The sequence below is a fragment of the Blennius ocellaris genome, assembly GCF_963422515.1.
Source record: "Blennius ocellaris genome assembly, chromosome: 5".
Lineage (NCBI taxonomy): Eukaryota > Metazoa > Chordata > Actinopteri > Blenniiformes > Blenniidae > Blennius > Blennius ocellaris.
Window position 1 is genome coordinate 13,195,734 of NC_137654.1, and position 26,817 is coordinate 13,222,550.

The 26,817-nt window shown below is 39.4% G+C and overlaps 4 protein-coding genes across 6 annotated transcripts in view; 3 read left to right on the plus strand and 1 right to left on the minus strand.

The window, feature by feature from the left end:
* Positions 1-290: 290 nt before the first annotated feature.
* On the plus strand, positions 291-4,131 carry LOC308130695 (L-rhamnose-binding lectin SML-like). Of its 2 annotated transcripts, none has more exons than XM_080497127.1 (9): positions 291-369; positions 640-672; positions 762-824; positions 1,329-1,464; positions 2,431-2,540; positions 2,626-2,670; positions 2,801-2,933; positions 3,027-3,130; positions 3,248-4,131. In XM_080497127.1, exons 1-9 carry the CDS (start codon positions 339-341, stop codon positions 3,286-3,288), a joined length of 696 nt encoding a protein of 231 aa, XP_080353253.1. In that variant the 5' UTR covers positions 291-338; the 3' UTR covers positions 3,289-4,131. The 2 variants fall into 2 exon arrangements, with proteins under 2 accessions (XP_080353253.1, XP_080353252.1); XM_080497126.1 differs by having other exon boundaries at positions 342-381.
* A 3,068-nt stretch (positions 4,132-7,199) lies between these two features.
* Positions 7,200-14,170, plus strand: LOC308130775 (L-rhamnose-binding lectin SML-like). Its single transcript, XM_080497230.1, has 9 exons — positions 7,200-7,337; positions 10,920-10,952; positions 11,042-11,104; positions 11,602-11,737; positions 12,704-12,813; positions 12,899-12,943; positions 13,072-13,204; positions 13,298-13,401; positions 13,528-14,170. Exons 1-9 carry the CDS (start codon positions 7,226-7,228, stop codon positions 13,566-13,568), a joined length of 777 nt encoding a protein of 258 aa, XP_080353356.1. The 5' UTR covers positions 7,200-7,225; the 3' UTR covers positions 13,569-14,170.
* Positions 14,171-16,982: 2,812 nt separating this feature from the next.
* lrrc47 (leucine rich repeat containing 47) lies at positions 16,983-20,991 on the minus strand. Its single transcript, XM_080497515.1, has 7 exons — positions 20,420-20,991; positions 19,274-19,735; positions 19,028-19,144; positions 18,785-18,900; positions 17,740-17,842; positions 17,509-17,598; positions 16,983-17,391 (listed from the first exon to the last, which is right to left on the minus strand). Exons 1-7 carry the CDS (start codon positions 20,987-20,989, stop codon positions 17,170-17,172), a joined length of 1,680 nt encoding a protein of 559 aa, XP_080353641.1. The 5' UTR covers positions 20,990-20,991; the 3' UTR covers positions 16,983-17,169.
* A 993-nt stretch (positions 20,992-21,984) lies between these two features.
* cep104 (centrosomal protein 104) overlaps positions 21,985-26,817 on the plus strand; it is a 28,926-nt gene continuing 24,093 nt past the window's right edge. For both annotated transcript variants that reach the window (XM_080496407.1, XM_080496408.1), the window contains exons 1-5: positions 21,985-22,036; positions 23,226-23,352; positions 23,611-23,784; positions 24,519-24,657; positions 25,277-25,339. In XM_080496407.1, the coding sequence (XP_080352533.1) occupies positions 23,240-23,352; positions 23,611-23,784; positions 24,519-24,657; positions 25,277-25,339 (489 nt within the window). In that variant the 5' untranslated portion in view covers positions 21,985-22,036; positions 23,226-23,239. The remainder of the gene's footprint in view (positions 22,037-23,225; positions 23,353-23,610; positions 23,785-24,518; positions 24,658-25,276; positions 25,340-26,817) is intronic.

The window sequence follows — 26,817 nt, forward strand, 5'->3', positions numbered from 1 at the left end:
GTCCTTTTCTTTTGTGATGAAAAACACAGCCTCGGAATATGTGTGTGATGTAACTATCTTGTAATGCTGTCAGTGCAGCAATGCGGTCAATTATTTAATTTTAACTATCAGACCTTCCCTTCACTTCACTCAGTTTAACTCTGTGACATGAGTTGACGTGTTGAGAGATGTATTTCCTGGTCGTCAGGCTCAGTTAGACTTGGGCTCCTTGGGCATGGATGACATCACAGATGGTGGGAGGAGATTACCCACGCTATTGTTTAATGATCTATCTTCCTGTATAAGTAGGAGAATGTTTGTCCCTGTTGGCATCACTTGACGCTCGATCTCCAGCAGCCATGTTTTGTTTTAGCCACAGCACCATACTGTGTGAGTATATGGGTGATTATTTATAAGAACATATTAGAAATATTTACAATCTAATACTTTTTAAAGTTTATATTGCTTCCTATGACAGTACTGAGTATATTTTGTATGGAGGTATATGAATAAAATGGTTCCTTGATTGATTCAAACTGTAAATAACTGTCTTTGCTGTTAAATGAAAAATCTTTTATCTCAAGAAAACAAAGTTTGACATTTTGATTTGCAATTATAAAAAAAAAACTCTACTCAATGTGGAATTTCTTCTTTTTCCAGTGCTTGCAACAGCTTGTTTGCTCCTGTCATCAGGTAAATTACCAAAACCAAACTGAATGTTAATATTTCATACAAGCAGTACAGATAGACATTGACTGGTGTTTTTCTGTTTGTTGTTGTAGCTGTTTCTGCAGAGAGAGCAACCACCTGTAGCAGCAGCTTCAATGTCCATCACCTGGAATGTGGTATGCCTGAATATTATGCAAATCTGACATTGAGCCATCAAGTATTGTATTTTGTTCTGCATAGCTTCGAAAGAAAAGGTTGAAGAGGTTATTTTTACTTATTTATAAGTCGATTACAGATTTTTTTATTGTAAAGTGAAAAGAAAATATGCTAATTCTGACCAAAGTGCACATTTACATATAAGGGAAGCATTTTAACACCCATGTTATTCACTGTTTTTTGAATCATTATTCATGCCATAACTGATAATTAAGCCATTTCAAAAAAACACTAAATATAGTGTGTGCATGACATGTGTGACTGCACACACACAGTATGAACCCCGCCCCATGAGGCATTTAAAAATGTGTTTTGAATCAAGAAATCTATGATTCATACATTTCTGGGCTGGTGCATTTCAAGTGGAAAACCTTGAAATGATGTATTCTTTTTTTTTTTTTTTTTGAAAAGTCAAGTACATTTGTTGCCCTCTTTTCCATCTCTTTACTTTCCGTGTGTGACAGAAATGGGAGTGATCAGCGTGCAGAATGCACTGTTTGGACGTGCTGACAGAGAGACGTGCAGCGAGGGCAGACCTCCTCAACAGCTTGCCAACACCGAATGCTCTTTGGCAGGCACTGTGGACATCATTCGAACGAGGTATACATTATAATCATGGTCATAAATGTAAAATGTGTCGCTGACAGCCACTTATTTTGAGAAGCAGTCGGTCACATCTTCACTTTCTCATTATTGGGAAACACGCAATGCAGCAAAAGTGAAGGGTGATCATGTGCCGCATGTGCTACCCCTCTGTATCCTACTCACTGGTAATAATGTAGCAATTTATCACAAAGGTGGAAACTTCTTGTTGAGTTGTACAATATGGTGGTACTACATAAGGCAACGTTACAGGGAAGTCGTCTTTACTTGTGTGAAATCACTTTTAGCGTTCCTATCTGGTCACAGAGACAATTTATCTATTAAGAGTTTGATTCCTGGCCTTGCCTTATGAAATTTGCATGTTCCCCTCTTGCATGTGCTTTTTTCCCCCGCCTGGATTTTCCAGTTTCATTCCACAGCCCAAAAATTTGCATTTGAGGTTAATTGTTGCCCCTAGGTATGAATGTGAATGTGAATGTGTGTGAGATTGTCTGTCTCTTTGTGTGGTGACCTGTTCAGGTTGTGTCCTGCCACCTCCTCTAGTAGGATGAAAACAAACAAACAAAAGCTGCTCATCAGATGGGTGGACTAAAACCTTTACTTTAGCTCAATTGTTCCATTCTGTTGGTAAAAATAGAGACTAACACAAATCAATCAGGAGGTAATAAAAGTTTGCTTCCAGCAATCGACGATTCAAATGCACCCAACCTGGAAAAGGGGAGAGTGACAGAAGGAAGACACACACCCATGCTTGGAATGTTACAATGATCAACATGATTAAAGTCTCATCTTAAGTTTTTTATTATGACTCTGTGGTTTCAGTTGACTTTGTGGGAAAACCCTACAATAGTGTTGGTATTCAGACTACACACTTTAATGATTTATGTATTGGTAGTAAGGAACATCTGAGGAAAACATAGATTTTCTTTGTGCAAAAACATGCTTTCACTGGCATTCCCACAGGTGTGACGGCAAGAAGGTGTGTGAGATATACAGAGGTGATGTTCTTACCTCAGACCCCTGCCCAGGAATCTTCAAATATGTGGAGACCAACTTCACCTGCGTCCCAGCAAGTCAGTCTGCCCTCAGTCCTCATCAAGTATAGCTGCAGTTGAGCTCCGCCGTCAGAAACCTAACCTGAATCCCTTTGTTTTCCAGTTCGTCTTATCGCATGTGAGGGCTCTTTGGCACGTTTGTACTGTGGTAAGATCATCTGTTTTATCCTCTTTTAGTTTATGATGGATCGACGTGACAGATATGAGTGTAAAGTGCTGAAAGTTCCACAAAGCAAATGGCGATCTTTGCCATTTCCTTTAATTTTTTTTTTTTGCAGATGAAGGCCAGGTTATATTTGTCTACGGTGCAGACTACGGTCGTCGGGACAGGACCACCTGCTCTTACAGACGACCTGAGTCTCAGGTGGAAAATGTGCTCTGCTCAAACCCCACAGACAGAGTGGCAGAGAGGTAAACGACGGATATTATCACCTCTTGGCTCAATTCAAAGTCAGGCAAGTCTTAAAACAGTCTGTATTCACTCGTGTTAATCTACATCAACAGTTGCAATGGGGAAAACACCTGTGACATCACAGCCATCAACTCGGTGTTCGGAGATCCCTGCAGAGGCACGTACAAGTATCTGGAGGTGGCCTACCACTGTGACTGTAAGTAGCTACCAAAGGTTTACTTAAAATGCTAATTTCTGAGAGTGGAATAAACTGCATGACACATAAGTTTTACATAAAATATGTGTGAATTGAACATTTGTTGTTCTGTTTTAGATCCTGATGTCCGACCAGAGGAATTGGAGGGGTCTCACTGAGGGAGCAAACAATACAACCATAGATGTCATCATCTATGATGCCATCATCTCTGAAATCCCTGTTACTCTATCATGTTATTTGCTGACTTTTTATTTTATTTTTTATTAATCTACTCTGCATGACATAATCAAGCTATCTCAAGTCTCTCTCTATGTGTGAGGAAACAAGCACAAAAATAAACTTCCCAAAATACACAAATTACATTAAACCTCCAGTTCTTCTGCTTCAGCTGATCCAAAGACACTGACTCACATTCACACCACCATTTCACCATTTCACCTGAAGCACATGATTCTTGGATGTCGGAGGAAACCAGAGAAAGACCTGGGAAAAACCTTCCCATGTATGGAAAGAATAAGCAAACTAACTTTGGATGTGTGGGAGTTGAGTGGTATGCCATTGCACCACCGTGTGGCGGGGTGTCAGATTGTTTGGAAGAAGTTTTTATTTATTCTTTTTTTTTTTTGTCAAGGTCTTTTTATTATTTTTTCAACATACAAACAAAAACATAAACATCAATGATGTTTCACTTAAGAACAGTGAAACATCCCCCTCCCCATAGCTCCATTTGAGCTATTCTCTCAATGGTTCATAGAAAATAAAACAAATCAGAAGTTCAAGCTTTCTAAGGTACAGTGTATACAGAGTGAATATATGCGTATGTACACATGCACAAAGAACAGATAAATGCTCATATAACCACACACATACACACACCAATGGATAATTAAAAAAAAAAAGCCCTGAGTGAACATTGAAATAACTCAAAAAGTGGTGGGATCATCAGCTCTAATTTACAATGTCCTTGGCTTCCATTTTTTCAATAAAAGTTATAAACGGCTGCCAGATGGTATAAAATTTTTGGGCACTGCCTCTTGTGGTGTATCGTATCTTCTCACATCTCAAGAAATGGATAATGTCATTTAACCATGATTTAAAAGTCGGAGGATGTTTGTCCTTCCATTTCAGCAATATCAGGCGACGTGCCAAGAGAGAACCAAAAGCAACCATAGTTTTTGCCCGTCGATTGAGATGTGGCCCAGGTGGTATGACCCCAAACATTGCTGTTATAGGAGTGGGTTTTATTGCCATTTTTAAGACGTCTGTAAATGTTGAAAATATCAAGTTCCAAAACCCATCCAGTTTCGGGCAGGACCAAAACATGTGTGTGAGAGTACCTGGCGCTTGCTTGCAACGATCACACAAGGGATCAGTACCAGGAAGCATTTTAGATAGTTTGATTTTGGACCAGTGGAGGCGATGTATAACCTTGAATTGAATCACGACATGTCTCACGCAGATAGAAGAAGAGTGTATATTTCCCACAGCTTCATCCCAGATCTTCTCAGATAGTTCTAACCCCAATTCTTCCTCCCAGCAGTTCCTCAACCTGATCAAAGGTTTCAAGTTGTGAGAATTAATTAAAGAATAAAGAAGTCCAATAGACCCTTTCGAAGATGGATTTAGTTTCAAAATACAGTCTAGGAGAGAGTTGGTTGGTGTGGATGGAAAAGAGGAGATGAATGTTGATACAAAATTACGGATCTGAAGATATCTGAAGAAATGTGACCGCGGAATATTGAATTTTGATGTCAGTTGGTCAAAAGATGCAAAAGGGTCATTAATAAACAGATTTCCAATTGTAGTAGCTCCTCCTTTAACCCAGATATCAAAAGCTTTGTCCATTATTGATGGTTTAAAAAGATGGTTTTTTGTAATAGGGTCGTGGATTGAAATATCTTTTAGTGAAAAAAATCTTCGAAATTGCGTCCATATCTTAAAAGAGTGTTTAATTATTGGATTTGAGGAATATTCGGATATAGGTTTAGGTAAAGGAAGTTTCGTATTAAGCAAGGCAGGTAGAGAGGTAGACTGACAGGACAAATGTTCCAATTGAAGCCATTTAGGGGTTGAATCAGAGTTTTGGGAATCTTTCCAGTACAGAATATTTCGTATGTTGGCAGCCCAGTAGTAATATTGAAAGTTTGGGAGAGAAAATCCACCATTTTGACAATGGCGTTGTAGCATATTTTTACGTATTCTAGGTGTTTTCTTATTCCAAATGAACTCCGATATTAGTTTATCAATTGACGCGAGAAAGGATTTTGACTGTAAGTAGCTACCAAAGGTTTACCGGTACTTAAAATGCACATTTCTGAGAGTGGAACAAACTGCATGACACATAAGTTTTACATAAAATATGTGTGAATTGAACATTTGTTGTTGTTCTGTTTCAGATCCTCTTGTCCGACCAGAGGAATTGGAGGGGTCTTACTGAGGGAGCAAACAATACAACCATAGATGTCATCATCTATGATGCCATCATCTCTGAAATCCCTGTTACTCTATCATGTTATTTGCTGACTTTTTTTTTTTTATTAATCTACTCTGCATGACATAATCAAGCTATCTCAAGTCTCTCTCTATGTGTGAGGAAACAAGCACAAAAACAAACTTCCCAAAATACACAAATTACATAAAACCTCCAGTTCTTCTGCTTCAGCTGATCCAAAGACACTGACTCACATTCACACCATCATTTCACCAATTTAACCTGAAACACATGATTCTTGGATGTCGGAGGAAACCAGAGAAAGACCTGGGAAAAACCTTCCCATGTATGGAAAGAATAAGCAAACTCTAACTTTGGATATGTGGGAGTTGAGTAGTATGCCATTGCACCACTGTGTGGCGGTGTGTCAGATTGTTTGGAAGAAGTTTTTTATTTATTCTTTTACTTCTTTTTTTTTACTCCTTTTTGTTCATGCAAATGTAGATTGAGTGGGCTGTGTTGTTTCTTTTGGTTTTCTTATATTCATCTAAATGTTTCTTTTTCTTTCTTCTGTTTGTGTATTGGGAAAAAAAGATTAATTCAATAAAAAAAAGAGGTTACGCATCACCGAACTTCACTGACAAACCCAATGTGATACATTAGTTTAGGATTTTCACCACTTGAGAAGTGTAATCCTGTCAATCTTTTCATTGGTTTAGATTCAATATATCCCAAAGTATTTCTTGATACAACAGACCATAAAAAGGAGCTAGTTTTCCTTCCATCTCATGTGTATTGAACTAGATGACCACTGAACTCTTATAATCTGTGAATGGACAGAGTTCCTGGGCCTTGATCTTCACGCAGATTTTCTCCACATACCTGAACTAAATAGAAGGATGGATGGCAACGATTGGGTGCATTGGTGACCCCCAAGGCATGTTTCTGCTAGTAACAGATGCCGATACATAGATGTTCAAATATGCATCTGAATGAATGCATTGGTGTCTCTTTGTAGTCTGATTTGATCAGTTTGACACATGAGTGAACAGAGATGTTACATCATGTGACTCTGTTATTTTGATTCCTTCATTCTGTGAGGGTCCATGACTATTGTCAATAGAATCCTTGAAAATCTCTATGACGTTTGGTATTGATGACTAGTGGACGAGAGCTTTCAGGTTGTGTATTAGAATGAACAGACATTTGCCATTAAAAGCACAAGATCATATTACGTATTGATCTCAAAAGCCTTTAAACAACAAAATCTCATGATGTGAACAAATGTGAGAGCTTGGTTTGTCGCATCACCACTGCAAAGTTCAATGTAGTTCAAGCTGAAACAAACTACCAACATGCAGATTGCACTCCTATAATAGAAAGCTCATTTTAATCCCGGGCCCCATCTGCATAAAAGGTTTATTAAGTTGGACTGTGTGACTGCACACACACAGTATGAACCCCACCCCATGAGGCATTTAAAAATGTCTTTTGAATCAAGAAATCTATGATTCATACATTTCTGGGCTGGTGCATTTCAAGTGGAAAACCTTGAAATGATGTATTCTTTTTTTTTTTTTTGAAAAGTCAAGTACATTTGTTGCCCTCTTTTCCATCTCTTTACTTTCCGTGTGTGACAGAAATGGGAGTGATCAGCGTGCAGAATGCACTGTTTGGACGTACTGACAGAGAGACGTGCAGCGAGGGCAGACCTCCTCAACAGCTTGCCAACACCGAATGCTCTTTGGCAGGCACTGTGGACATCATTCGAACGAGGTATACATTATTATCATGGTCATAAATGTAAAATGTGTCGCTGACAGCCACTTATTTTGGGAAGCAGTCGGTCACATCTTCACTTTCTCGTTATTGGGAAACACGCAATGCAGCAAAAGTGAAGGGTGATCATGTGGTGCATGTGCTACCCCTCTGTATCCTACTCACTGGTAATAATGTAGCAATTTATCACAAAGGTGGAAACGTCTTGTTGAGTTGTACAATATGGTGGTACTACATAAGGCAATGTTACAGGGAAGTCGTCTTTACTTGTGTGAAATCACTTTTAGCGTTCCTATCTGGTCACAGAGACAATTTATCTATTAAGAGTTTGATTCACGGCCTTGCCTTATGAAATTTGCATGTTCCTCTCTTGCGTGTGCTTTTTTTTCCACGCCTGGATTTTCCAGTTTCGTTCCACATGCCCAAAAATATGCATTTGAGGTTAATTGTTGCCCCTAGGTATGAATGTGAATGTATGTGAGATTGTCTGTCTCTTTGTGTGGTGACCTGTTCAGGTTGTGTCCTGCCACCTCCTCTAGTAGGATGAAAATAAACAAACAAAAGCTGCTCATCAGATGAGTGGACTAAAACTTTTAGTTTAGCTCAATTGTTCCATTCCGTTGGTAAAAATAGAGACTAACACAAATCAATCAGGAGGTTGTGAGGTAATAAAAGTTTGCTTCCAGCAATCGACGATTCAAATGCACCCAACCTGGAACAAGGGAGAGTGACAGAAGGAACACATAGATCCTTACTTGGAATGTTACAATGATCAACATGATAAAAGTCTCATCTTAAGTTTTTTATTGTGACTCTGTGGTTTCAGTTGACTATGTGGGAAAACCCTACAATAGTGTTGGCATTCAGACTACACACTTTACTGATTTATGTATTGGTAGTAAGGAACATCTGAGGAAAACCTAAATTTTCTGGCCCCATCTGCATAAAAGGTTTATTAAGTTGGAGATCTGTCACTCCTCCTGCTGTAAATGACAGTTTTGACCCTGAGAGCATTACAGATCGAGAGGTGGTCTTTACAACTATTTTCAGTTAATTCAGTAATTTTAACTGCATTTCTACTCCAAACATTTTTTTAAAAGCTAGTTTTTTTTTAAACTGCACATCATACAAGCATGTATTTCATTAACTTTAAGGCACACTGAAGACTGAATCTACTCGTATCCTTCTCCATCTGTAATCAGAAAAACAACTGTACCATCCGCTTTGGCAAGTGTTTGACAGCCTCTGTACACATGTATAAATACCTGGAGGAGGTAAGTGTGTGTGGATTATAGTCATTTTACAATTATTTACTTCAATGATGTGATTCAATAGAGTATTTTCTCCTCTTTTTGCAGATTCTAGTGTTGGCCCAGAGTCTCACTACATCTGTAAGTTCCATCACAAAAATGCGAGAGATTAGTGTTTTACTTTGTGATTTTTGAATTCTGGAAATAAATGAATTAAAACTACATCAAAATATTATTGGTTAGGTAGACAACAAAAGTTGTGTACTTGTATTCATGGTAAAAAAAAAAATTAAAAAAAAAGTAGTTGTGAAGACATTTTGCTTTCATGTGAATGAAATGACAATTTTTCTCCAGAAGTTAAGAAACATTCAGTTATTTAACCTGTTCAGCCTTTGGTTTTTGATTAAATCTAAAACACAGTTACTCCTGATGAAAAACTGAAAAAAATCAACATTCATTACAAATATGTGGCTATGAATTCAGTTCTTTCTGCTTTCGACAGATTTCACCACTATCTGTTGGTCAGTTAACAATCGATGGAAGATAATCCATAACCACAGTGGCTGAACATGGAATATGTAAACATTCCATGTGCCGATGGAATGAGGAGGGACATTTCGGACATACCCAGAGACAAAATATAAGTAATGTCTTCATAATGTCTTATAATGTCGACGTGGAGAACAAGCTTGCAAATAAAGTTTCATTATTGTGTGTTCATGATGACTTATGTACATCGTAGGCGGTGGCATTTTCATCGTGCAATCCACGCATAGCATTGCGCAATCTGCTCACGCAAATATGTCCTTCCCAAAGTTAATCGACTCATGTTGTACAGTGTAGCGACCCGGCCTAATGTTTTTCAGCTTAGGGGCAACATGCAGCTCAATTTCATCTTGCGTTGGCTGGACTGATAAAATAGTACCACGATAACCTTTGAATATCAACTTTAAAGTTTTTCTTTGTTGTGGCGCAGAATATACAGTATTCCATGAAAATCTCTACAATCACTACAATCTCAACATAAAGACCATTTTAATTAAACCCTTCTGGTGCAGAATACAGTAAAACATAGAGAAAAGTCTAGTGCATTATGCATGTTTTTCAACCTCACCCAGACAGCATGGCTTTGCTTTGAGGCTAGTTTGATAGCAACAACGTTGTTTTCTTTGATTGCAGCATGATTGCTATCTCAGCTCAGGTCATAGTGTTGTTCTGACCCATCTTGGCCCACACGCCTGATGTTTGACATCCCTGGTTTAGAACACCAATTGGATTTCAGTAGTATTTTGTTTCAACCCACATCATTCTTAAAGCTTAGTTATTGTGTCACAACAGTACCACAGTTAAACACCTGGGCACATGAATAACAAAATCCTAACAATTAAAAGTAATGCAACTTTAATAGAAAGCCTGTTACTTTATAAAGGATTATCTGCAGGTGGTTTCTAGTTTCATGGTTGTGATCGGCTTCTGGTTTCCCTCTTTGTGATAATGCCTGAGCTGAGCGTTGGAACACTTTTCTGGACCTCCCATGGTGCTTTTGGGCAGGGTGACTGAAAACCTGAATAAAGCTTCTTGTTACACAGCATTGGACTTGTGGTGATCAGTGGCAGTCAAGATGTCCCAGTTAGCATTCACCTATATACTTTATATAAGGTTTTAAAGACCTGCCTGTCCTTTTCTTTTGTGATGAAAAACACAGCCTCGGAATATGTGTGTGATGTAACTATCTTGTAATGCTGTCAGTGCAGAAATACAGTCGGTTATTTCATTTTAACTATCAGACCTTCCCTTCACTTCACTCAGTTTAACTCTGTGACATGAGTTGACGTGTTGAGAGATGTATTTCCTGGTCGTCAGGCTCAGTTAGACAAAAGTCACTGTCTTGCCATCTCCTTGGGCATGGATGACATCACAGATGGTGGGAGGAGATTACCCACGCTATTGTTTAATGATCTATCTTCCTGTATAAGTACGAGCATCTTCGTCCCTGTTGGCATCACTTGACGCTCGATCTCCAGCAGCCATGTTTTGTTTTATCCACAATACCATACTGTGTGAGTATATGGGTGATTATTTATAAGAACATATTAGAAATATTTACAATCTAATACTTTTTAAAGTTTATATTGCTTCCTATGACAGTACTGAGTATATTTTGTATGGAGGTATATGAATAAAATGGTTCCTTGATTGATTCAAACTGTAAATAACTGTCTTTGCTGTTAAATGAAAAATCTTTTATCTCAAGAAAACAAAGTTTGACATTTTGATTTTCAATTATAAAAAAAAACTCTACTCAATGTGGAATTTCTTCTTTTTCCAGTGCTTGCAACAGCTTGTTTGCTCCTGTCATCAGGTAAATTACCAAAACCAAACTGAATGTTAATATTTCATACAAGCAGTACAGATAGACATTGACTGGTGTTTCTCTGTTTGTTGTTGTAGCTGTTTCTGCAGAGAGAGCAACCACCTGTAGCAGCAGCTTGACAGTCCATCACCTGGAATGTGGTATGCCTGAATATTATGCAAATCTGACATTGAGCCATCAAGTATTGTATTTTGTTCTGCATAGCTTCGAAAGAAAAGGTTGAAGAGGTTATGTTTACTTATTTATAAGTCGATTACAGATTTTTTTATTGTAAAGTGAAAAGAAAATATGCTAATTCTGACCAAAGTGCACATTTACATATAAGGGAAGCCTTTTAACACCCATTTTTTTCACTGTTTTTTGAATCATTATTCATGCCATGACTGATAATTAAGCCATTTCAAAAAACAATAAATATAGTGTGTGCATGACATGTGTGACTGCACACACACAGTATGAACCCCGCCCCATGAGGCATTTAAAAATGTGTTTTGAATCAAGAAATATATGATTCATACATTTCTGGGCTGGTGCATTTTAAGTGGAAAACCCTAAAATGATGAATTCTTTTTTTTTTTGAAAAGTCAAGTACATTTGTTGCCCTCTTTTCCAACTCTTTACTTTCCGTGTGTGACAGAAATGGGAGTGATCAGCGTGCAGAATGCACTGTTTGGACGTACTGACAGAGAGACGTGCAGCGAGGGCAGACCTCCTCAACAGCTTGCCAACACCGAATGCTCTTTGGCAGGCACTGTGGACATCATTCGAACGAGGTATACATTATTACCATGGCCATAAATTTAAAATGTGTCGCTGACAGCGACTTATTTTGAGAAGCAGTCGGTCACATCTTCACTTTCTCATTATTGGGAAACACGCAATGTGGCAAAAGTGAAGGGTGATCATGTGGTGCATGTGCTACCCCTCTGTATCCTACTCACTGGTAATAATGTAGCAATTTATCACAAAGGTGGAAACTTCTTGTTGAGTTGTACAATATGGTGGTACTACATAAGGCAACGTTACAGGGAAGTCGTCTTTACTTGTGCAAAATCACTTTTAGCGTTCCTATCTGGTCACAGAGACAATTTATCTATTAAGAGTTTGATTCCTGGCCTTGCCTTATGAAATTTGTATGTTCCCCTCTTGCGTGTGCTTTTTTCCCCCGCCTGGATTTTCCAGTTTCATTCCACAGCCCAAAAATTTGCATTTGAGGTTAATTGTTGCCCCTAGGTATGAATGTGAATGTGAATGTGTGTGAGATTGTCTGTCTCTTTGTGTGGTGACCTGTTCAGGTTGTGTCCTGCCACCTCCTCTAGTAGGATGAAAACAAACAAACAAAAGCTGCTCATCAGATGAGTGGACTAAAACCTTTACTTTAGCTCAATTGTTCCATTCTGTTGGTAAAAATAGAGACTAACACAAATCAATCAGGAGGTAATAAAAGTTTGCTTCCAGCAATCGACAATTCACATGCACCCAACCTGGAACAAGGGAGAGTGACAGAAGGAACACACAGATCCTTACTAGGAATGTTACAATGATCAACATGATTAAAGTCTCATCTTAAGTTTTTTATTGTGACTCTGTGGTTTCAGTTGACTATGTGGGCAAACCCTACAATAGTGTTGGCATTCAAACTACACACTTTACTGATTTATGTATTGGTAGTAAGTAACATCTGAGGAAAACATAGATTTTCTTAGTGCAAAAACATGCTTTCACTGGCATTCCCACAGGTGTGACGGCAAGAAGGTGTGTGAGATAAACAGAGGTGATGTTCTTACCTCAGACCCCTGCCCAGGAATCTTCAAATATGTGGATACCAACTTCACCTGCGTCCCAGCAAGTCAGTCTGCCCTCAGTCCTCATCAAGTATAGCTGCAGTTGAGCTCCGCCGTCAGAAACCTAACCTGAATCCCTTTGTTTTCCAGTTCGTCTTATCGCATGTGAGGGCTCTTTGGCACGTTTGTACTGTGGTAAGATCATCTGTTTTATCCTCTTTTAGTTTATGATGGATCGACATGACAGATATGAGTGTAAAGTGCTGAAAGTTCCACAAAGCAAATGGCGATCTTTGCCATTTCTTTTCATTTTTTTTTTGCAGATGAAGGCCAGGTTATATTTGTCTACGGTGCAGACTACGGTCGTCGGGACAGGACCACCTGCTCTTACAGACGACCTGAGTCTCAGGTGGAAAATGTGCTCTGCTCAAACCCCACAGACAGAGTGGCAGAGAGGTAAACGACGGCTATTATCACCTCTTGGCTCAATTCAAAGTCAGGCAAGTCTTAAAACAGTCTGTATTCACTCGTGTTAATCTACATCAACAGTTGCAATGGGGAAAACACCTGTGACATCACAGCCATCAACTCGGTGTTCGGAGATCCCTGTGGAGGCACGTACAAGTATCTGGAGGTGGCCTACCACTGTGACTGTAAGTAGCTACCAAAGGTTTACCGGTACTTAAAATGCACATTTCTGAGAGTGGAACAAACTGCATGACACATAAGTTTTACATAAAATATGTGTGAATTGAACATTTGTTGTTGTTCTGTTTCAGATCCTCTTGTCCTACCAGAGGAATTGGAGGGGTCTTACTGAGGGAGCAAACAATACAACCATAGATGTCATCATCTATGATGCCATCATCTCTGAAATCCCTGTTACTCTATCATGTTATTTGCTGACTTTTTTTTTTTTATTAATCTACTCTGCATGACATAATCAAGCTATCTCAAGTCTCTCTCTATGTTTGAGGAAACAAGCACAAAAACAAACTTCCCAAAATACACAAATTACATAAAACCTCCAGTTCTTCTGCTTCAGCTGATCCAAAGACACTGACTCACTTTCACACCATCATTTCACCAATTTAACCTGAAACACATGATTCTTGGATGTCGGAGGAAACCAGAGAAAGACCTGGGAAAAACCTTCCCATGTATGGAAAGAATAAGCAAACTCTAACTTTGGATATGTGGGAGTTGAGTAGTATGCCATTGCACCACTGTGTGGCGGTGTGTCAGATTGTTTGGAAGAAGTTTTTTATTTATTCTTTTACTTCTTTTTTTTTACTCCTTTTTGTTCATGCAAATGTAGATTGAGTGGGCTGTGTTGTTTCTTTTGGTTTTCTTATATTCATCTAAATGTTTCTTTTTCTTTCTTCTGTTTGTGTATTGGGAAAAAAAGATTAATTCAATAAAAAAAAGAGGTTACGCATCACCGAACTTCACTGACAAACCCAATGTGATACATTAGTTTAGGATTTTCACCACTTGAGAAGTGTAATCCTGTCAATCTTTTCATTGGTTTAGATTCAATATATCCCAAAGTATTTCTTGATACAACAGACCATAAAAAGGAGCTAGTTTTCCTTCCATCTCATGTGTATTGAACTAGATGACCACTGAACTCTTATAATCTGTGAATGGACAGAGTTCCTGGGCCTTGATCTTCACGCAGATTTTCTCCACATACCTGAACTAATTTGAAGGATGGATGGCAACGATTGGGTGCATTGGTGACCCCCAAGGCATGTTTCTGCTAGTAACAGATGCCGATACATAGATGTTCAAATATGCATCTGAATGAATGCATTGGTGTCTCTTTGTAGTCTGATTTGATCAGTTTGACACATGAGTGAACAGAGATGTTACATCATGTGACTCTGTTATTTTGTTTCCTTCCTTCTGTGAGGGTCCATGACTATTGTCAATGGAATCCTTGAAAATCTCTATGACGTTCGGTATTGGTGACTAGTGGATGAGTGACAAGTGTAGACTGCTTTTCACCTGCTTTCTGTATTTATTGGTGCGATCTCCCTTGAAAATGTCAAATCTTGTAAATCTTTGATAGCAGTCTGCAGTATTCAACGCAATCGTTCCTTTTCCCTTGAGAGCAGGATGGATGTTGATGTTCTTGTTCCTACTGACAACTCGGTGACTCTCCTGTTGGCTGATATTGGATGGTAGGGGTTTTACATTTAGAAGAGTGATACTTCAGCACAGATCAATGATTACTAATTGTATTTAACCTTTATTCAACCTGTATATCTTCAAGAAAAAAATGTGTATTTAAAACAGCAACATCGCAAATGGCAAGAGTTATGGAATCTTGAGGAGAAAAAAAGTTAAGATTATCAACATATCTAAACAGATATATTCATGCATCTATAAAATAACAGTAAAATCAGACAATATAGAGAACAGACATAAGAAAAGCAGCAGTTGGTCAGTCAGGAAGCAGCTGCGAGAGACCTTTTGTAGATGAAATTTTCCAGTTTTACCATTTTTTGTAGGTTATTCCAGTTAATGGATGCTGCAGATTGAGATACAAATTGGCCTCTTACAGTGTGTTCAGGGACATTACAACTATATAAGGCGAACAGAGTGTCTGTTGTCAGGATATAATTGTCCTTTTTTTAACAAGCTGCAGAAAAAAGGGTCAACATAGTGAGGACAGTTTTTTTTTTCCAATGAGCATGAACAAGTTTACAGAGGAATAGTATGCAGAAATGTCTTTGTTGTGTTTAATAAGTAACTCCAACACTTCCAACTCCATGGAATCAAGTTTCATTTTGAAGTAGCAATGTTTCGAATCAAATTGAAAATCTTAAATGTTATTTAGTGCCCACCATCAATCTGTTGTTAAAAAATCTAAAAGGAGTGTGGCCATTGGTTAGTTGCTCGGAGAGATGCCGTTTCCCGTCAGTATTCTTTTTTTTCATTATACCATCCCACGGCTTGATGAAAAGAACAAAGTGTAAAACTGTTATTTTAATAAACAGATTCATAAAATGTTATTAATTATAAGTGTAATAGAGACAAATTAAAATGATGAAATAAGATTTATTGACAAATCCTCAGTGCAACAGGTTATGTATTAGAATGAACAGACATTTGCCATTAAAAGCACAAGACCATATTACATATTGATCTCAAAAGCCTTTAAACAACAAAATCTCATGATGTGAACAAATGTGAGAGCTTGGTTTGTCACATCACCGCTGCAAAGTTCAATGTAGTTCAAGCTGAAACAAACTACCAACATGCAGATTGCACTCCTATAATAGTAAGCTCATTTTAATTCCGGGCCCCATCTGCATAAAAGGTTTATTAAGTTGGACATCCGTCACTCCTCCTACTGTAAATTACAGTTTTTACCCTGAGAGCATTACAGATCGAGAGGTGGTCTTTACAACTATTTTCAGTTAATTCAGTAATTTTAACTGCATTTCTACTCCAAACATTTTTTAAAAAGCTAGTTTTTTTTTTTAAACTGCACATCATACAAGCATGTATTTCATTAACTTTTAGGCACACTGAAGACTGAATCTACTCGTATCCTTCTCCATCTGTAATCAGAAAAACAACTGTACCATCAGCTTTGGCAAGTGTTTGACAGCCTCTGTACACATGTATAAATACCTGGAGGAGGTAAGTGTGTGTGGATTATAGTCATTTTACAATTATTTACTTCAATGATGTGATTCAATAGAGTATTTTCTCCTCTTTTTGCAGATTCTAGTGTTGGCCCAGAGTCTCACTACATCTGTAAGTTCCATCACAAAAATGCGAGAGATTAGTGTTTTATTTTGTGATTTTTGAATTCTGGAAATAAATGAATTAAAACTACATCAAAATATTATTGGTTAGGTAGACAACAAAAGTTGTGTACTTATATTCATGGTAAAAAAAAAAAAAAAGTAGTTGTGAAGACATTTTACTTTAATGTGAATGAAATGACAATTTTTCTCCAGAAGTTAAGAAACATTCAGTTATTTAACTTGTTCAGCCTTTGGTTTTTGATTAAATCTAAAACAGTTACTCCTGATGAAAAACTGAAAAAAATGTACATTCATCACAAATATGTGGCTCTGAATTCAGTTTTCTGCTTTCGACAGATTTCACCACTCTTTGTTGGTCAGTTAACAATCGATGGAAGATAATCCATAACCACAGTGGCTGAACATGGAATATGTAAACATTGCATGTGTCATAAGAAATACAGTGAATAAAATGGGAAACATGTTTTATTAACACTCTTCGATTTCTAGCATAAAGAAGCAAAGGCAATGGATTCTTTCGATAAAGAAGCATACCATGTCTAGAGGATGGTTCAGGTTAAAGTGAATGGTGGTAAAATTCACATGATAATTTACCACCTTCATGTAATCTGAACGGATGTAAACACCGAAGCACCGCTACCAAACCACGGTCAGGTTGGCGATGTCTGTTGCGAGGTCCGTCTTGGACGGGTAGACCACCCTCAGGTTCCCGTCTTGATCAACCGTCCGCACCTGCTGGATTATCAGCTGGCTGGACGTGTCACTGGGGGCGCCGGGCTCGGCCGCGTCGCCCCCTTCCTCGTCTGACCCCGCCTCCTCCTGATGCTCCGCCGTGAACTTGTTCAACTCTGCCATTTTCTGCGTGGAGACAACGGGGGCGCAGTGGTGAGTACAGGCTGGATTTACAAATGTTTAGTTACAAAACTTCAAGGTGCAGTCAATGACCGTAACGCGAGAGGAAAAGGTGACGCTTACAACAATTAGGGCATCCATTACATCTTTGCAGGTCTGCAAGCTGGTTGCACTCGTCACCTCCAAGAACAACTCCTTAGTGGTCTTCTTAATCTGCACAGAAAAGTCATGCAGTGGTTTCTGTTGTTTACAAAATGTTTCAATACTTCTGGACGTGTCTTAATATTACACTCATGCTTATATCGGTAAAGTGTGAGAGACCGTTCAAATGTGAAAAAATGTGCACACACTCACCTTTGTTTTCTCACTGTTGGTGATCGGTGGGAAGGAAATCACGTGGCCTTCAGCATCCACGAGGCAGGGATACACCGCTTTGCCTTGAAGAAGTTGCAGGTATCTACAAGAATATAAGCACCTGGTTCACTGACTGGACGATAGAGATGAGACCTTGAAAGTTTTTGACAAATTGCTTTCTTCTTATAGAATTGACTGAAACACAAAAAACTTCAACCCCATCAGGCCGAGTCACACATAGGTAAATTTGCAAGCTTTGTTTTCTGATTTTTTTCTTTTAAAGCAGAAAGCAAAGATCGGATGAAAAGTGCAGTTGGATAAATGATCGTAAATAAAGAAATCTTGTTTACACAAGAGATCTTGAAAACAATATGAGAACTCAAAAAGCTATTGTTTTGGTCTGTGAGCAACTTAATTTGTAATCCTCTTTTCAATGTTCATACAATCAGAAGAACATTTACACCAAGGTCATATCAATACTGCGATAGAGTGTCAATTGTGTCCTTTATCATTTTGAAATGACATTCAAGTGCATCCTCAGAAACGCAGCTTTCACCACCAAAAGTAAGACCTCAGTTCATAGACTTGCAAAGCTTTTGTTGTCTTGTGCAAATCAACAACTCTGGATGAAAAGTCTCCAGAGATCCTTCTAACAAAGCACAGCCAACATCCGAATCAAGCTTATTGTGAACCTAAAGCAACTTCATGAGTAATCCGATTGGCCGTTGTCTAGTGCAAGTCATTGTACGAAATGTCCACACGTCACTGTATGATCAGAAAGAAGTGAAAATTCAAACCTGAACGTAATTCAAAAAGGAAGTGTAATAACAGACTTTTTAAATCGGAGTATTGTTCCCATCCCTGTCACCACCGACTCAAACGTAGTTTAAATGATTGCGCTTCACGTCTGCTCACTCCCGTACACTCCTCAACTATTTTTGGAGTGATCAGCCTCGAGGCTCACTTCCTTTTAGCCCCGCAACATTATATTCCTATGTGACTCAGGAGAAGTTCAGATCTTCTCCCACAATCTTCTCCTACTGACTTGTGAAGGCCGGTGACGTTCTGCCTCTTCTTGTGCTTCCTCAGCTCCTCCGCCTCCAGATGAAGAAGTCTGATCAGCTCCACGGCCGTCATCTCCTTCCGACCAAGTGCCACAACCTGACAGGCAGACGGGAAAACGATGCAGAGCAAAATGGATGCTCCGGCTTAGGGATGCCACCAGAACTGGGATGACAATGAAAATTTGTACAGTTTGTGTTGAGCTGAAATGTGATTGGACGGATACCTTCAGTTGGGTGGGAGGTTTGACCTCGTACACCAGGGGACCCTTGAGAAGCTGCACGTCGTGAGTTGCGATGGTTGCGATGGTCCTTTTGCCACACAAGTCATCATGAAGCTTTGTCTAGAAACAACACAACTGAAATCATTGTTGTGGACACAATGGGAGTTGGGATTTTAAAAGGTTCATCAAGAGTTAAATGCAGACAAGTAGGGAGGGATCAATAAAGTATTGTGAAGGCGTTGGTCTTACCTGAGCCATCAGGAAGCGTTTGAGCGCGTTCCCCGGCTTCAGGTGCATGCCTCTGACGACGCAGCACACCAGGTACGGTCGCACGTCTTTCACCTCGGCGCTCACCGTGACCGTGATCGCTGTGGGCGCGTCTGAAATGTGGAGAACCTTCACCACCATCTTGTTCACTTCTTCCACTTCGTCGTCTTCCTCGGCCACCTTCTCCTTCTTCTTCCTTTGCTGCTGCCTCTTCTTCTTATCGGCGCCGCGGCCTCCGTCACAGTCGCCTCCCTCTTCGCCCTGCCTGCCCCTTCCTTTTCCCCTGAGGTAGTCCAGAATGGACTTCGTCTGGCACCCATTCACCATCTTCGCAAGGCGGTTGTCCTTCAGCTTGTTGCCTTTGAAGTTGATCTCTTTCAGCTTGGGGCAGTCGCTCAGGTCGGGGGGGATCTCACTCAGCTTGTTGTTAGAGAGATCCAGCACCTTTCAGAATAAAGGCAAGAGAAAGACAGTTTGGCTCAGGTATGGAAAGGGAAATATCGGCACCAAGCACAGCATAGAGAGAATTAGGGCTGCACAATATTAGTTAAGGATGCAATATTTTTGTTGAGTATTGCTATCGCGAGAGGACTTGCAATAATCATTTGAGAAGTGGAGAGGGTTTGTTGAGTTGCAGTAATTTTTTGCTTCGTTTTTTGTGCAGTAGGGCTCCATCTGAGTGGCCAAATATCTTGGAATGCACATCATGAATGCACAGAGACAAAAAATATATTACATGTCTGGTTACTCTTTTGCAACATGTAATTTTACAGAATTTGGGGTGGCATAGTGGCTGTGGTTAGCGCTCTTGTCTCACAGCGAGAAGGTCTGGGCATTTCTGTGTGCGATTTGCATGTTCTTCCCATATGTATGTGTGTTTTCTCTTGGTTCTCCGGTTTCCTCCCACAGTCCAAAAACTTCTATGTGAGGTTGACTGGTGACACGAAATTACCCCGGGGGATTAGTGTGAGAGGTTGTCTCTCTCTGTGTGATGGACTAGTGTACCTGCCCTTAGCTCACATCACAGATAGTAAACTGGGATTAGCTCCAGCTCCTACCACTGCCACCTCATGGACTTCACCCTTGCACCTTGAAGCAGGTTCCATTCAAATCTGCTTTCAAGCTCACCTTGAGAGCAGCCAGTTTGTGGACCTCTGCACCCAGAAGCTGGATGCAGTTGTCGGAGGCCACCAGGGTGCTCAGCAGGTCCAGCCGCTCAGAGAAGAGATCCTCGGGGAATCCGGTGAGCTGGTTCTTGGAGATGTTGATGGTGGACAGCTTGGTGCACTGACTCAGACCCTCGGGCAGCACCTCCAGGCGGTTGCAGCTCACGTTGAGAGTGTTGAGCTCCCTCAGCAGGGTGATCCCCTCCGGCAGGGCCGTCAGGCTGTTGACCGACAGGTCCAGGACCTTCAGGGATTTCAGGCTGCCCACCACATCCGGGAAGGAGGCGAGCTTGTTCCTGCAGAGGATGAGGCTCTGGAGGTTGGTCAGCTGTTGGATGTCCTCGTGGATCTCGGACAGACTCGGACACTGGCTGACTTCCAGATAATTGAGCAGAGTCAGAGAGTAGATGGAGGAGCTGAGACCCCCGTGGTGGGAGACCCTCTTGTCCACAGCAGGACCCTGGAGAACCAGCTCACGCCTCTTCTCTGCGGCCGCTTTCTCTATTTCTGGCCAATTCTGAGGGTCCTCCATGCTACTGCCGAACGGGTGCAGACGTTGTGAAGCTAGCGATCACGCTGAGAATACAACTTCCGTTTTAGTATTTCAAAGTAAGTGAAACAGAAACTGATTTATTGCCAAGTATAGTATATTACGAGGAATTTGTTTTGGGGACATTGATGCAACTTTTCCACCATATTACAGAATAACAAATGACTAACAAATCCAAAAGTTCAAGAATATAACGTGGAGGTTGAATTGAAAAATTCAGTTGATATATTGATACAGAAGTAAAGTTTAACTTTTTAATCGTCATACTTTTGAATTAAAGCTTCAAACTGACTTATTCTTAAATGTTGTTTTCAGTCAATGAAGACAACCGGGAAAGAATAATATTTGGATTTTACGCTTGGAATATAGATATCTTGGAGATGTCAAACTTCAAATTTTTAATAAGTTTCTTTTGGTCAGTTTTGAAATGTGTTATTTGAATTTTGACTTTAATCTTACCACTAAATTCACAAAATCTCACATAATTCCTTGATCCTAAACTCTTCACTTAAATAAGGTCATCTTCTGTTATTAACATTTTTTAAATAAAACATTGAACTTTATTCCAGCAATCTATTTTTCTTCTTGGACTTTCAAGAATGAGTCATGCATTCCTCATTCCTTACGCTTTAGGATCTTGCTCTGTCAATTAAAATTGTTGTTTTTAATTAAAATAATAAATAAATAAATTATAATGGAAGATTGTAGTGTACAGTATTGTCACTTCGTTTATTATGGCGATGCGATTGCACTTCCGGTGTTTTGTTATGCGTTATTTCTCTCGGCAATCAGGAAGTAGATATTAAAAAATACTTTAATACATGTTTTATAAGGTTTGTATAGATGTTATAAATAGGTTGCATTGGTTATAGGTGGAAACACAAGTTAAAAAAAACTACATAATAAACCACCGAAACGACAAGCCCCACAGTTCTGCGCTGACTAAGGGTCGTAACTGCGCATGCGCGCGTGGTTGTTGTCACCGGTGGTTATGGAGATGAGCTGTGGCTTCGAGCTGTCAACAGCAAGGTAACGTTCACAATGATACCTCTTTAAAACGTATACAGGACAATGTATCTTTAAAGTATTTGCATGTATCTCATATAGAGTGACAATGACAACAGACGTTTAGCCACTCAAAGAATACCTGTGGTTCGCTGTGCTGTCTGACGCGAGTTAGCTCATGCTAATGCCCCCCGCCCCTCTTACACGCCTACAAATCTGTAAAAGATTAGCTCTCTATTCTCACCAAGAAGGCTGTGCACCCTGAATAACGGCTCATTGTGTCAAGAGAAAACCGCAGAACAAGCTGCTCGTGATAAAGGGGCCTTTCAAATATTTTATTTGATTAAACGCCGGTCCTTAAAGACCAAATGAAAGCCCTCAGCAGATCTTTAAGCCTCTTGGGTGCATGGACAGTCGTCACTGAACGTGTCACTCTCTTGGTGCTGTGTTTTAGCCCGCAGTATTTACTTGATTGGTTTTTCTTCTGCACTTGAATAGATTAAAAAAAAATACATTGGGCACTTTGCAGACCATTTTTGAAAAATATTTGTTTGAAAAACAATTAAAAACTAAATTGCATTGCCCTCAACATTCACTCAAGGTATTGGCAATTATTGAAAGATCTTTCTATATGCCAACAAATGCTTATCATCAGCAAGGTGATCATAATCATACTTATTTGATTATCTTTCATTTATTATTTCTGTAAATGTGTTACCGGTAATGAAAAAAATTGTTGAAACATTGGACTAAAACACATGAAACACATTCATTGTAATTGTAATACAAAACAAGATCTTGGTTATATTCTATAACTCCCTATTAATTCTTTTGTATCATATTGACACAATTGGCATCTTAATTTAGTGGTGAGTACTCTTCTCGCAGCATTGACTGTCTGTTTTTTGGGGTTTCTGGTCCTCACTGTGAGGCTTTATATGTTCTCTCTGTGCATGTGTGACTTTTTCCAATGTACTCCAGTTTCCTCGCACAGTCTGAATCCATGTGAATAATGAGCTATAAGTGTGACAGTGAGTGTGATGCAAATGTTTAAAAGATGAATGGGTCCTTACAACTTTTATTTTAATTCTTTATCTAGAAAGTTGCCGGTGGTCATTGGATGCTTTAAGGAATCTCAACATGTTCCTTCATTGTTAGGGTTATAACAAATGTTAGGTATTAGGGAACTAATAAAACGACTGTGATTTGTCAGTTTCCAACAGCGGGATGCCCAGGAAGATAGGATTCGTTGTGGTCGACTCTTCAAGTCATGAGGACAAATTCAGTGCTAAAGAACTTATGGTCCATGCCCCCACCATCAGTGGCTGGAGATCCTGCAGGTACTCAAAGACGATGTCTGTCTTCAAAATGCACATCCAAGATTTTCAGTATTACTCTGGGAAAGAAAAGCTGTGTCAAGATGTACTTTTCATTCCAAAATGAATTATCTGCTTGTGTATTATTCTTGTTTTCCTTTTTTGATTTTTTTTTACAGCAATCAAAACTTATATCCCAGATTGCACTTGTCTGTTTCTTCTGAAGTGACTTTTTTGCTCTTATAACGACAGCGACATTTCTGTGATGGGAATGTGTTGCAGGCAGTGTCCCTTCCCACAGCACATCACCCTCCAGCTGGCAGAGCGATGCAGGGTGAGGAAGCTGCAGCTGTTGGCTCACCAGTACCTGATCCCAGCCAGGGTGGAGTTCCACATTGGAGACTCCATCCCCGAAAGCAACACTGCAGGATTTCCCGGGCAACTCCACAGACTCGGGTGAGACTCCAATCGAGGCCAGCTTAGTTTTTATATCCACGTTTATTTTTCTTCGACATTTTGAAGATTTAAAACACTTGGTGCAAATAACTAAGCGGTATCTTATTGGGCTCTTTCGCCCTCTGTGGTGGCTCCCTGAAGCTTTCAGAAAACTATGAGTCAATAAACATTTTATCCCATTATTAACTTATTTACATATCAGTCATTTTCAAAAGGGCTTTTAAATCTTTGCTAAAAGGGCTATGATAAGTAGATAATATGGGAAAAATATGTAAAACAGCTCAAAAGAATTACTACAACTTAAATAAAAACAAAAAATCTTAAAATGAGGGAGAAACAAGCACAACTGCTTGAGAGAGAGCCACAATAGTTAAAATAGTTCAATTGTTAACATTGTCAACAAATAAATAAATAAATAAATTGAAAGAAGGGTGAAACTGCAAACATCAGGTCAAAAACAACAGCTGAAAATATCATGAAACGTTTCTCCTTTGAACGTGTATCAAAACTATACATGAAACCTTTTCGGCTGTGTTGGCTTCGTCTTAAAGGTTAAACATGTTTTGTTGCTTCACCTGAAATTGTTTTGGCGGAAAGTGACATAAACGGCCCTTTTGGTCGTAAAGATTTCAGACCCCTGGTTTCACCAAGCTGAAATGGCACCAGAGGTCAATCGCTTGAATGTCACAGCAGAGGGCGCTCTTCAGCAGCTTCACTCGCTCCTGTCTCCACAGGTATGTGTCTCTGTCTGACAACGAGAAGACAGGATTCAAAGCTCGTGAGCTGAAGTCCGTTCACCTGGATGCTGTTGGCACGTACCTGAAAGTAATCTTCCATCGAAACCATGTCAACCGCTGCAATCACTACAATCAGGTACTCGTGTGGGGAGCAATACACAAAGATTTGTCTCGTGCAGAGCCAGAACACTATGGCTGTTGTTACATGTAGGAAGGATTTACACTTGTATTTGATATTTTTAGAAATCTAATGAGAAATGGAAAAAAAAAACCTGGGTCACGATAAAAAAAAAAAAATATATATATATATATATATATTGATTCCCTCAAGAAAAAGGTTGGTAAACTCTGAATTCGATTATTAATTAGAATTATTTTATTTTATTTGTTGCAACAATCAAAATGTAATGATTGATATCAGGGTGAAATAGTTGCTTTATAAGGAATAGTGAATATTTGGAGCTGTAAAATGCCCTGCAGTCTCCCTGCATGTTCCTCGTTAAGAAAAATCTCATTAAGTGCAGTCATGTGGATCAGAAATAGGCTTGTTTTTCCATCAATTAGCAAGTACAATAATTTCCTTTAAAACTTTCATAATAAAAAAAAAAAAAGAAGAAATGATCTTGATGCAATCACATACATCAAATCTTACCTCCCCCAGTACTCACTCATTTCCCCCCACGCATTGACTTTTGATTTGATTTCCCAGTTTCTGTTTCTCCGTCAACATCATCAACATGTGTTTATGATTTCAGGTTGCTTTGGTTGCCATTAATGTTCTGGGAGAGTCTTTGGAAGGCAATGCTTTGAACACAATAGTAAGTCAGCTCTCTTCTCACTCGTTGCCGCGCCTGCATCCGCTCAGCAGCAGGTGGTGATGTTGTGCTGTGGCTTTGTGCAAATGTGGTCGCTGTCCTCAGTTTGTCAGTGGAGCTGATTGATGTGTTATCATGCATCAGTTTTAGGTATTTAATCTACAGTGACACTTTAAACCCTCGCCTCCATTCGTTTGGGAAACAAAACGGCTATACAAGTATAAGTCTTTCCTCCAGTCATCTATCCTCCGTGAAGCTTCACTCAACAAGGAACCGGATGTAAAACCATGTTTGTTGCGCTTCTGGTGGGTTGTGGTCCGTGGAACATTTTGATGCTGTTCTTGTGTTCTACGATTTTGTGGCGTGGACACACTAGAATCACTCATCCAAATCCACTGCCGAAGCAGATGTTTACATACACCGGTTAAACAGAATTGTGTGTATGCCAGTGTGTATTCTTGTGTATGTATGTGTCAGTCATGTAGTAATGAGAGACAAAAGGAGGGCAGTATGTAATCAAACAGGAGGCCTTTAGTTAGTCAGTGTAATCAGATATTCCTGCAGACGGACAGCTCCTGGAGGAGAGAGCGAGAGCACCTTAAAGCACACACATAGACACACACAATCGGAAAGAAACACGGAAAGACAGACACACACTTGCACAGATTCCACTGAACAGGCCGTGCATTGTTAGCCTGCTAATCCGACTCTGAGCACCTCCATCACAGCAGTGATCTTGCCTGGAGGGTCGGTAAGATCTTGTTCTCCTTTACCTGCTCCATGTATGGAACTGGTGTTCGTCCTGTGGAGGTGCTCATGTGGTGTGAATTTTAAGATAAAGGTTGAAGCATTCATTGCATTAAAGGGTGAGTTTATCCAAATGATTGAAGAATACACGCCACTTTGCTGTAGTACATGTCATTATGCATAATAAAAAACATTCTTATAGTGCTTGTTCAACTTTGACTTTGAACTGATAATTCTAATATATGTTTGTTTTTAACCATTCATCTACATTATTCACTATTTTCTTATTTCCATTCTCATACTTTCACTTCTGGTGTCATTTTCTGGCCTCCACTAATATATTAACATTGGTTGATATTATGTTAGAAGTAAGAAGTATGTCATCTGTAGGCCATAATATCAACAAATGTTAAATGTACTTCCTGTTAACATCAATTTACAGGATAATCTCTCAAAACAGACTGTCCACAGCACTTTTCACATGTATTATTCCATTACTTTCCCACTTGGACTCTGTAGTGCTTTGTGCAAGCTGCAGAGCATCTTCTAAAACAATATGATTTTAAAGTTATTATTCTGGAAGTTTGTAAACAAATAAAAAAGTACTATCTTCATAATACCTGGCAACACCGAAGTAGCAAAAAAGGTGGACAATTAGGATTATCTTGTATTGCACTGATGTTGATACCAGCGTGTGTAGTGAATGTCTCGTGATTGGCCATGACTGATAACGT